General features: G+C 36.4%; 1 protein-coding gene and 1 pseudogene across 1 annotated transcript in view; one reads left to right on the forward strand and one right to left on the reverse strand.

Moving 5' to 3' along the window:
• The window catches only part of GYPA (glycophorin A (MNS blood group)), a 37,375-nt gene extending 27,085 nt beyond the window's left edge, over positions 1-10,290 (forward strand). Inside the window, exons 5-8 of the mRNA XM_029956590.1 lie at positions 1,554-1,589; positions 3,502-3,587; positions 5,660-5,735; positions 9,883-10,290. Coding sequence (XP_029812450.1) covers positions 1,554-1,589; positions 3,502-3,587; positions 5,660-5,735; positions 9,883-9,890 — 206 coding nt within the window. The 3' untranslated portion in view covers positions 9,891-10,290. The remainder of the gene's footprint in view (positions 1-1,553; positions 1,590-3,501; positions 3,588-5,659; positions 5,736-9,882) is intronic.
• Positions 786-1,280, reverse strand: LOC115306180 (annotated as a pseudogene).
• Positions 10,291-12,104: the final 1,814 nt, after the last annotated feature.

Below are 12,104 nucleotides of genomic sequence, written 5' to 3' on the forward strand. Positions count from 1 at the left end.
TTTAGGGCTCTTTTATACAGAAATTGCCTCATGACTGATATTCAAAATAATTTTAGTGTTGCATGACTTACATGGTAAACATGAACTCCTCACTGCCTCAGTAGTGTACACGCAATGGGAAACAGAAAGGCATTCATAACAGCTGTTTCTTTTAAGATATGCAGGTAACAGGAATGAATACTGAGGTACTAGGATAAGTTGATGACACAGTTAACAAAACTTAATTGGCATTCCTTTTGGGGGAGAGGGGGTGGGTTATACTCATTACCAAAAAATGTGCTTTCAATGCCCAGTGTTATATCTGTGCCGCCATGTCACAAAAATAGGCTTGCCAAGGCAGGTGAGGTGTATGAATGCTTGCGCCTCACAGAACTGCAATCAAGTGCAACTATAAATAATACTGAATAAAGTTTACCGTCTGACCAGTGGATAATACTTTTAAGGCATTCGATCAGCTTACCCTTTGCAGTGTTCTAAGCTATTCACATTGACAATCACTTTCATTGTAGTGCTTGCTGCAAGGGAGGCATATAACCAGTTGTTTTGGCTAAAATATGAGGGGAAGGCATTCCTTGGGTTCTACATAAAAGTAACCGTATTGAACAGTCTAATGGCGATCACTGATAGGCTGCTCACATGAATGGTATTTCCTTCATTCACTGTATTGGAAGGACTAAGTGGGAAGAGAAAAAAAACAAAAACAAAAACCACCTAATACTATTTCAATTGATTTGAGCTGGAGAAATGGAAGCTCCTTAAGATCCAGATGGCACCTAACTGTCATTTTATAAGGGTTTTCCTTCAAGTGAAACTATTGCGTTGCCTCCCAGTTTCTCTCCAAGTGTTGAATGGTCCTTTTTATCATCCAAGCCATTTACTTGCCACTCGTGTTTAATACCTGTAAATTTCTTTTTAATGGCATCTTTAGAGCTAGCACAAATCATCTTGCTTTTTAAAGGTCCACTCTCAGGAGCCCAGAATATAAATACTAGGTCTTCTTTCTTAGACTCTTTTGTTTCATATGTGGCATCATACAAAGCATATCGACAATCATTCAGAGGTAGCATCTTCACAAAAGATGTGTAGGGGTCCTCTACAGTATCACCAATGTCACCCACTAAGATCTGCTTTGCTTCTTCTACAATTATTTGTGTTTTGTCATGGCTTAAACAGAAGAGAACTGCTTTCTTTCTTTTTTTGATCTCGTGTAGAAGATTTTCTTACTTTCATATCATTAAAAACTTTGATGACTTGTCATTCACTGTAACCCCAGAAGCCATAGTGTCCGCCGGCTGTGGCTGCGGTGGCAGCTCGGGCTCCGGCTCTGTGGCACTGCTAGGTGGAGACGGAGGGTTGGGCGGGCGGGCAGCAGCGAGTGCGGGGCATGCCGAGAGCTGCCAAAAATAAATAAATATTTAAAAAAAATTTTAATATTGAACAGTAGCTGCCAAACCAAGTTAATAAAAAGAAACCCACCCAAGACTCTAACTCCAATACAAATTGTAAAGACACATTCTATGTATTCTGACTTTATTTTGAAAACTTTTTTTTAGGAGCAGTATATAATCCACGCATATTTTCTACAGGAGGTATGTTAATATTTAATGTAGAATAACAATAATTTTATCTTAAATTATTGATTTAAGGTCAACGAGGCACATTGCTAGTTCCAAGTGCCTAAGAAAATAAGAAGCATCAATTTTTTTAAATAAATGTTTATTCATTTTTGAGAGAGAGAGCATGAGCGGGGGCGGGGGGCGGGGGGGGGGGGGGGGGGGGAGGCAGAGAGAGAGGAGGACAGAGGATCCAAAGCAGGCTCCGTGCTGAAGGCAGCGAGCCCGATGCGGGGCTCCAATTCATGAACCATGAGATCATGACCTAAGCCGAAGTCGGACACTCAACAAACTGAGTCACTCAGGTGTCCCAAGGAGCATTGATTTTTAAAACAGAAGAGCATATGTTATTAACTTTGATCATACAAAACTGTGAAGGCAAGCAAAATATGCTCTTTTTAAAATTAAAAATATGGATTTCTTATTTTCCTAAACATTTTGGAACTAGCAATACATAATTTGATAATAATTTTTCTTTTAATTTAGATAGCTTAGCTTTCTAACCAACCATGGGTACTTGAGTAAAGTCTTGTAAAAGCTTACAAAGCAATGGAACTTCTTTGTAAAGAAAGCAAGGAGCTTAAAATCATCTAGTTAGTTGGTACCATATCAAGAATAAATATAGACCATTTATATCTCAACCCTGATTTATTTGGGGCCCTATGCCACCACTTTGGGGTTATCCTCCCAACCCTCTATGACTGGAGGACTGTCACCCCCACTTCTTAGGTGCTGCTGTGGATCTAGCTTTAGTTGATTCATGTGTTCCTTTACTATTCTGCATTTCTCAGCCTCCTTCACATTTGGACTGCATCCATACTTCACACAAGAAAAATGGATTGTAGGGGCACCAGGGTAGCTCAGTTGGTTGAGTGTCTGACTTCAGCTCAGGTCATGATCTCACACTCGTGAGTTTGAGCTCCGTGTCAGGCTCTATGCTAACAGCTCAGAGCCTGGAGCCTGCTTCAGATTCTGTCTCCCTCATTCTCTGCCCCTCCCCAACTCGCACTTTGCCTCTCTCTCTCTCAAAAATAAATAAACATAATTAAAAAATGGTTTTTAAAAAAGAAAAATGGATTGTAGAACTGAATCACTATTTCATGAATTAAAGCTAAATGGACAGGACAATACCAGTGAGAGAAAAAACTACTTTTACTTTTTTTTCCAATCAATAATAAATCTTTTAAATATAAATTAGCCAAATAAATATGCCATTTCACTTCTCTGTCTTGCTTTCAGTTCTATTTACCTCATTTGAAAGCACTACAAATATGAATAAATATGCAAGAAACTCTAACTTAAACTGTTTCATTCTCGACATGTAAAAGATTTGAAAAATATTTTTAGTACATTTACAGTGTAGTGTATTTTGTGTATTATATTAGAAATATACTAATTAGTATACACATCGTATATTATATTAGCCTATAGTATAGTTTATTTCTTCCAAAACTTCTGATTCAATAATAATGATCTGTCCAAAACCCTTTTGTACATCAAGACATTGTTTTCTCTCATAACTTTGAAACAATGAAAGAGTTTGTGGTTTTTGTTTCCATATCGAAGTAGAATGTCCACAAAACTTTATCCATAATTATACCTGTGAGTTTCTTAGAACAATGGAGGTGAGTTGGAACTCTTTAGTCTTAGTTGTCATTAGATGTGCGACCTTGGACAAAGACTTGAGCACTTAAAGTTCCAGTCTCCCACATGGTTACTGTGGAAACCTAATTTTTTTAAAATATAAAATACATTTAAAGTATATCAATGTATTTTCTATAAAAAGGCAAAGTGAGATTACCATGTTTTTACCCATTTTATTTTTCAGTTGTTCTGTGGTAGTTTATTTCATATTTTTGTAATTTTCTGTTCTTTTTCTCTCCCATAGAGATAGTAGGGATTGTTTATGCAGTCATGGCTGGCGTCGTTGGAACCATCCTCTTGACCGCCTTCTGTATTAAGAAACTGATAAAGGTGAGATTCAGTTTTTCATTTTGCTGTAAGTGCTCTTCCTCTGAGTGCAGTGCAACTCAAAGAGAAACAAAATTCCATAACACTTCGCCTTTTTCAACTGGACACTTTTTTTTTGCCCAATAAAGGAACCTGAAATATAAAACTATCCTCTATTTTCCAATGAAAAAATTTGCAAAATTTTTGTCTCACTTGATTTAATATACTTTGATGCATACAGAAGAAATAGTCAAATTTCTAATTATAGTATATACTTTAACTTGTGTGTGCAAAATATTTAAAACACATGATATATTTACATATGTTTAACACACTTGCTGTTTTTCATTCTCATATTTCCTGATACAAATTGTTGAAATCCCACCTATGTGTTTTCCAGCATGAGCGATTTTTTTCATCACAAAAGCTAACTTTACATCCATATGATACAGCATTCCAAAGCACATCACCATTATTATAACTTTATATTTAAGATGTTAAAGACACAACATTTGTGTGTGTGTTTATGATGCTATAATTAGAACTGTAATCCTGGATCATTAAGGACCTAGTCACCAAAGAATGGTCTGATTGAGTTCTCATTCATCCTCTGCTCTTGATCTCCATTGTGATCTTGACACCATAACCACTATATATATTCTTTAAAAAAAGGCTTATGTAGAAGGGTGACAACATTGCTATGACAGGAGTGTAACAAGATTGATAGTAAGTTAACATTAAGTTCCTTTGCTTTTTGCTTTTTGCTTTTTTTTCTTTTTTTCCTTTTAATGTTTTTTTGGGTTTTGTTTTGTTTTGTTTTGTTTTGTTTTGTTTTGAGAGAGAGTGAGAGCCAGAGTGTGAGCAGGACAAGGACAGAGAGAAGAGCGAGACACAGAATCTGAAGCAGGCTCCAGGCTCTGAGCTGCAACACAGAGCCTGACTCAGGGCTCAAACTCATAGACTGTGAGCTCATGACCTGAACCAAGTTGGACACTTAACTGACTGGGTCACCCAGGCACCCCTGCCTTTTTCTTCCTTAACAACTTCTATTAGGTGACTTCTATAATGATCCAAGCCTATGATTGATTATAAATACTGCATGTAAATGTATCTTGTCTAAATAATACTTCTTAATAAAAGTAATTAAGAGCAGCTGTTGTAATATAAGAATTTTACAAAGACTTGAATGTAAGATGACTCCTCTTGTCTGCAGTATAAATATTAGGAGAAAAGTATCTTCTTGTGTTTGGGCCTATATGGCAAAATGAGTTGTCTTCTCTCTTGGGTGGTGATCTAAAACCTAAAAAAAGTCAATAAAATACTTAGTTTGCAAAATTCAGATAAAATATTCTGTATGTATATAGAAAAATTAGATCATGTCCAATATGCTAAGAGACCTTATCTCTTTTTTTTTTTTACCTGAGAGAGAGAGAATATCAAGCAAGCTCAACACTCAGTGCATAGCAGAACACAGGGCTGGATCCCACGACCCTGGGACCACAACCTGAGACAAAATCAAAAGTCTGACCCTCAACCAACTGAGTCACCCAGGAGCTCCCTAACCTCTTTTTAAAAAAATTTCCATTTTAGCTTTTCATTACAGTAGGGAAATCTGAGAGTCAATATTTGGGGTAATAATTCACCTATGGAAACATCAAATACTATTTAGAAAGGTAAACACAAATTGAAATCAAAGTTTGTAAATAGCTATGAAACCATGAATTCTTCCAAAAGTAGCCTCTACAAAGCACATTTTAATCAAAAGGAAACAAACTTTAGCTCCAAAAATACTTTAAAAGGTTATTTTAATGTTTATTTATTTTTGAGAGAGACAGAACTTGAGCAGAGGAGGGGAGGAAAGGGAGACACAGAATCTGAATCAGGCTCCAGTCTCTGAGCTGTCAGCAGAGAGCCCGATGCGGGGTTCAAACTCATGGACCTAAAGTTCATGACCTAAGCCAAAGTTGGGCATTTAACCGACTGAACCACCCAGGCACCACACCCCCAAAACTATTTTTAACTTGAGGCATTTTCTTTATAAGGTCTTAACTTTTAAAAAATTGTGGCATTAATATTTATTTGGTTTTTATTCATAGAAAAGTTCATCTCCTGTGAAACACGTACACTCAGAGGATGCAGATCCTGAAAGTTCTGTAGAACCAAGAAATCCAGGTTGGTGCTAATATTCTTAATGCCTTTTGCCTTTTGGGGGGGTAAAAAACTTCTGAGTTGGGAGGCTTATGCCCAATTAAGATTCATTTGTATTCTGTTTTGTCGATAGATTCATTTGTATTCTATTTTATCGATGGATTCATTTGTATTCTATTTTATCGATGGATTCATTTGTATTCTATTTTATTGATGCTACTTCTGTAAGATTTTTTTAATGTGAACATTTGTCTTCAGCATAATGAAATTATCCCTTAGGCACAAAGTATCTTTTAAGAAAAAGGTAAAACAGGGGCACCTGACTGGCTCAGTTGGTTAAGCATTTGACTTTTGATTTCAACTCAGGTCATAATTTCATGGTTGCTGAGATAAAGTCCTGAGTTGGGCTCTGCATTGATAGTATGAAGCTTGTCCCCTACTTGTGTTCTCTCTCTCTCTCCAAGTAAATAAATAACATTTTTAAAAACTAGGTAAATATGTTTCCATTCATAAATGTAACAGGAGAAACTTGGCATGGGATATGGGGGAGGCTAAGAAGGAAAAATAGTTGGGGAGAGGGAGGGAGGCAAACCATAAGAGACTCTTGAGTACTGAGAACAAACCGAGGGTTGAGAGGGAAGGGGAAGCGGGGAAGGGGGTGATGGCAATTGTCGGGATGAGCACTGGGTGTTACATGGAAACCAACTTGACAATAAACTATAAAAGAAAAAAATAAAATAATTTTTAAAAGGTAAAACAAAAACTGTAAGTAAAAGCAAAAGTTAAATCTTTTGTATATTTTTATTTTCCAAACTGCATGTTGTATATAGAAGACCGTAGAGTGTGTACAGTTTAATAGCCCCTGATCTGCAGCCAGACCTGGGTTTGAATCCATACTTCCGGCTGTGTTACCATGAGGAAGCTACTATTGTAGAGATACTGATAGATAATGGGGAGGTAATTAATAATGACATAATGATAATATCGACCTCATGAAGTTTTATGAGGATTAAATGAGTTATAACAAGTAAAGCATTTAGAACAGTTCTTAGCCATAGTAAGTGCTCATGCCCGTTGGCTCTAATAAGTAATGCAGGCTCTGTGACCAAATGACCTCCTCTACACAACTGCCTAGTCACTTGGCCCCCCGTTTTTCCACTTGCAGGTGCTACATATATACACAACATGTGGAAAACTACAGGTCAATTTTTTTCACACAGAACAGTATTTTTTTTAAGAGAGAGATATCATGCGAGTGGAAGAAAGCAGTGGAGGGAGAGAGAATCTTTAGCAGGTCCATTCAGCACAGAGCCCCATGTAGGGCTCGATGCCAAGACCCTGAGAGCATGACTTGGGTTGAAATCAAGAGTCAAATGCCACCCAGGTGCCCCCACATAAAACAGTATTAACCCGCACAGTGGTTTTTTAAAAGAGTATTCATTGCCAACTTAAAAACAAGTGGAAGATTTTTACATTAACAAAAATCCAAGTATTAGTATTTCCTTACAGAAAAAACTATAAACTCTAACAATGCTGGAGCCTCTCTACCAGCATGAGAGCAATTAATTCCTAAGAACCGAGGAGTGCTTGCAGCCTCGGCTATTGGTTTAAATACCAAGTCAATTTCATTTATTTTATTCATTATGGCCTCTTGTATAACCTCTATAGTTAAGTGTATAGTTCCTATTAAATGTTGGCTAAAGCATAAATCCAAGTGATGTCTATTTTGGGAGACATCCACCAAGAACAAATCCCTGTGAAATGGGCTTTACAGCTCAAGCAAAGAGGACCTGACTCTGCCTTCTACAATATTGACTGAGGTTTTTCCATAATTATAAAAACTCATGATAGAACTGAAGACCTGTAAATTTTTGGGTTCTAGTTTTAACCTGGGACCAAGCACCTATCTTCAAAGGACTTGCTAGGTTTCCTAGACTTTGGAGTGAGTAAAGAATTAAAGATTTACTCAAGGTATATAGTCTATAGGCAGGATTTGCCTTGTTGGGCTACCTTGTGTACCATGGTTGTTACATAATTACTTAGTCCTAAGAAGATAATGCTGTGTAGAGTAAATGGCATATACAGGGGAACCTTGGTGACTCAGTCGGTTAAGCGTCCAACTTCAGCTCAGGTCATGATCTCACGGTTTCACAAGTTCAAGTCTTGCATCAGGCTCTACACTGACAGCTCAGAGCCTGGAGCCTGCTTCGAATTCTCTGTCTCCCCCTATTTCTCTGTCCCTCCCCCACTGCGCTCTCTCTCTCTCTCTCTCTCAAAAGTAAATAAATAAACATTAACAGTTTTTTTTAAATGGCATATACAAAATTCTCAGCTAAAAGGATTAATAAAACCCAATCTGCCTATACTTAACAAAGTTTTCAGTCATGTGCAGATTTACTTAATTTACTAAGGCTACCTAATTATGAGACTTTCAGGTGAAACTAATATGTGTATTTTTTAATCTAAATTATGCATAGCTTCAAAAAAATGTTTTCATGGTTTCAAAAAAATGTTTTGATACTAAAGCCTAATTTTTTGTTACTCCATTTCTATTTGCTTTTAACTACTGATGTACTTTGATGACAAATTTAGCATTTCACATTTCCTCTGCCATTTCTTCCTATATAATATTGAGCCTTTCTGTAGGATGGTCTGCAAAAGTTTGGGACGACGTAACCCACCAAAGCATATTAAAATACCTTTGTTAGTTTAAGTGCAACAAATGCTTACTGTGGGCTAGGCACCACATTTAATTAGATTTACCAGTTTATGTCTCTATCCTTCAGAAGCTGAGAATCTAGTGAAAGGTGCTTATTGCAGTGAACAGATTTTAAGGTATTAGAGGCAATAGCGTCTAAAGAGACTGAAGCAGGTAGCAAAGACTTCTGGAGACAGAATCGTGAGGGGCCAGTCTCAAAGAGAGATGAACAGTGCCCAGGGCAAGATAAGGCAGTTGCAGGCTAAAGGACAATATGACAAAAGGCATGGAAGAAGACAGATTATGCTGTACACAAGGAATTATGTGCATTCATATATTAGCGAGATTAATGCTTTGGTTCTCAATTCATGTCTCAAATATATGGAAAAGCAGTGGAAAAGTCCAAAGAACCAATGGAAAGTCAGATGAACCAATTTTCAGGCTTCTTTCATTTTTGTATATTTGTGCAAATGAGGTTACTAAATGTTCCTTAGTCAGTTAGTGAAATGAGTTATAAAATCTGATCCCATCTCACAGGAAACATTGGGAAACACATACAACTATTAAAAAATGTTTTAGTCCTGTTTTCGTAGAATTCTGCTATGAAGAAATGTACAAGTCAAAGGCAGTAAGAGACAGTAGAGTGACCATGCCATCTCAACAAGAACTACAAATGTTACGGTGTAAAGTATGAACTACTTTAACCCCCGTAAACTTGCACATTGTTTATGCCTGGAGGGAAATGAGAATAAGTGAATCTGAGTTCGCTGTCCATGGTGATGGGCACATGTACTCCATCAGCTCATTTCTCACAGGAAAATATTTGGGATACACAGTTCCTATTATACCCAAATAGAAGAAGACTGTGGAAAACACTGTTTTCATAAGAGCAAAACTCTACTCATCCATTTTACACACTCTTCAAGAGTAACATAAATCCAACTTTCTAGCCAAGAAAGGTGGAGGGTCAGATTTGATGGAGACCAATCCAGAGCCCTTTTCCCACATGCTAGTATCAGAGAGGAATTTAGCAATGAGTTGTACAGACCTCTTGTTTATGTCCAAGGAAAAAAGTTATTGCCCAGAGAGATTATAGACAAGGGAGGTGGCCTTAGGTTCAAAGACATGTATGTTAATTCAACTCACTTATCATTTGCTGCCTTCCCACTATACTCAGCCCCTACACAGGTTCTGTGTTAGTTTCTCATCTATGTAGAAATCAGGAGCAGAGTAATTATGTTTGTGCCTTATCTTTTGGAATAGATTTTCTAAAAAATTCTGTCTCTCTCTATGTTCTATTCTAATAGTGCTAATCTGAAAGAAAATTTCTTTCATCCCCTAATAATTATGTTCATGAACAACTCTCTGAGAATATAGAATTCTAAAGTATATGTTATGCATTAATTTCCTATTGTGCTTAAATATAACTATACCCCATACCACTGCTTTTTTCCCTCTCTAATCCTTCTACAGAACAGTAATTCATGCAAATCTGCTCAAGAGAGATTTTGAAAGAAGTCAAAGACACAAGACTTCAGTCAAGTGAAACATGAACATGTGAATTACACACTCCAATATATTGCATTCCTTTCTAAGCTGTACGTACAATTTTGGGATACAAATTTCATTGTAATAAGTCCAGTGACTCAATAATGAAAAACGTCTTTATTCATTAGGCCTCTGTTTCAAAATGTAGAAAAAATATTTCTTTTCATGCTTGCTTTTGTTTGTTAGCAATATTTTTATAACTAATTGATTGGGAGTTCTGATTCCCAAACTTTAGCTGGCTTCATCCACAGTTCTTTGCAAGTGACTTATTCTATTTTATTATATTTTAATGATTGTGCTGTCAAATGAAAAGCTTGTAACATCCAGATGAAATCTAAGTTCTCATTCCAGACTTCTGCATCTTGTCATTGTTTTATATATATTAAGGAAACCTAAAGTCTTAATATTTCCTTCATTGCAAGATAGGGTATTACAATGATGATGACAATGATGATGATATTTTAGTCACATGAATAAATTTTGTGTTTGGAGATGCCATCCATACACACATGCATAAAAACATATGTTATACATAACATAGATACAGATATATAAAATGACATTCACATTCCTTCTTTCATACATTAAACAACACAAGATGCTTTTCTCATGTTACAAGTGTGTGAATGACTTAATAAAAAGAACTTGCCTGATAGTTGAACATTAACTCCTTCAGGGCACTGACAGATGCATGGTGTTCCACTGAAGAGTCATTTATGTAAGAGGTCATAGTGTCCTGACAAAGAAAGTAATTAATGACTTTGCCTTGCAAAGTTAATAACTCTATAAATTCAATAAGATGTGAAAATTTGACAAGCAGGTGAATATTTTAATAGGTTGTACTGTGTTCTCAATTGAATTCTTTAATCCATCTAGTCCTACATTCTCTTCTTAATAAAGCTTTGAAAATTAGCTTAGATAATCCAAAAGAAATTTCTAGACATGAGACTAAGACTTTGTAACTATACAGCTCTCACTCCTGCTCACTCATATTTTAGTATAAATATACTAAAATTTTAAAAACAATGTAAAAACAAAGAAGTACCCTCCTGTGATGTTCTATTTCCAAATTACTATGAATCCATATGGCTTTTCATTGTGATAACTAAGTAAATAATAGGATGTACATATTTGAGCTTGGCGACTTAAATTTTTTAAAATAAATTACAAAATCTAAATCTTAATCTACACGTTTGTTCTGAGAGTGTTTTGTTAAACTGACCGTTCAGCTGAAAATAAGAATAGCATATTTCTGTTGGTATATATTTTTAAGGTAGCTTTAACAGTAGTATTGCGTTAATTTAATCAAATGAATGGCTCAAGCACTAAGGCAATTTTAAATGTGCTTTTTTCAATAAAAATAAATTGTTGAACCAATAGAGAGCAGACGAGGCTTGTTGCTAAACTAATTTACAAGTCAAAGACAATAGGCCAGAGTGACTGTACCATCTCAACTAGAGCCAGAGAATTTGGAGAATAATGAAAGTATGAAATGCTTCAAACTCCTGAAAGTTTTCCAGTTAATTTCTCTGTACTTTGATCTGTGGACTTTTCACACTTAAACTTAATGTTTGTTGGAAGAAACTAAACTACCTTTACTCTCTTTATATTTTTATAATTAAACCAGCCTAAAATGATAGTAAAGAAATCTTACCTTGGAAGCCAACATGAATGGTTCATGTTGAATTTCTTTTTTTTTAAAAATTTTTTTAATGCTTTATTTTATTTTTGAGAGACAGAGAGAGACGGCGCAAGCAAGGGAGGGTCAGAGAGAGGGAGATACAGAATCCAAAGCAGGCTCCAGGCTCTGAGCTAGCTGCCAGCACAGAGCCCGACGCGTGCTTGAACTCTCGAACCGTGAGATCATGACCTGAGCTAAAGCCAGACGCTTAACTGACTGAGCCACCCAGGTGCCCCAATGTTGAATTTCTTAAATTTTTTCTATGTTTATTCATTTTTGAGAAAGAGGGAGAGACAGAGAGTGAGTGGGGAAGGAGTAGAGAGAGACAGAGACACTGAAACTGAAGCAGGCTCCAGGCTTTGAGCTATCAGTACACAGCACACATTGAGTGGGGCTCTGACTCAATGACAGCGAGATCATGACCTGAGTTAAAGTCAGATGTTTAACTGCCTGAGCCACTCAGGTG

This window comes from Suricata suricatta, chromosome 1 (genome assembly GCF_006229205.1).
Source record: "Suricata suricatta isolate VVHF042 chromosome 1, meerkat_22Aug2017_6uvM2_HiC, whole genome shotgun sequence".
Classification (NCBI taxonomy): Eukaryota; Metazoa; Chordata; class Mammalia; order Carnivora; family Herpestidae; genus Suricata; species Suricata suricatta.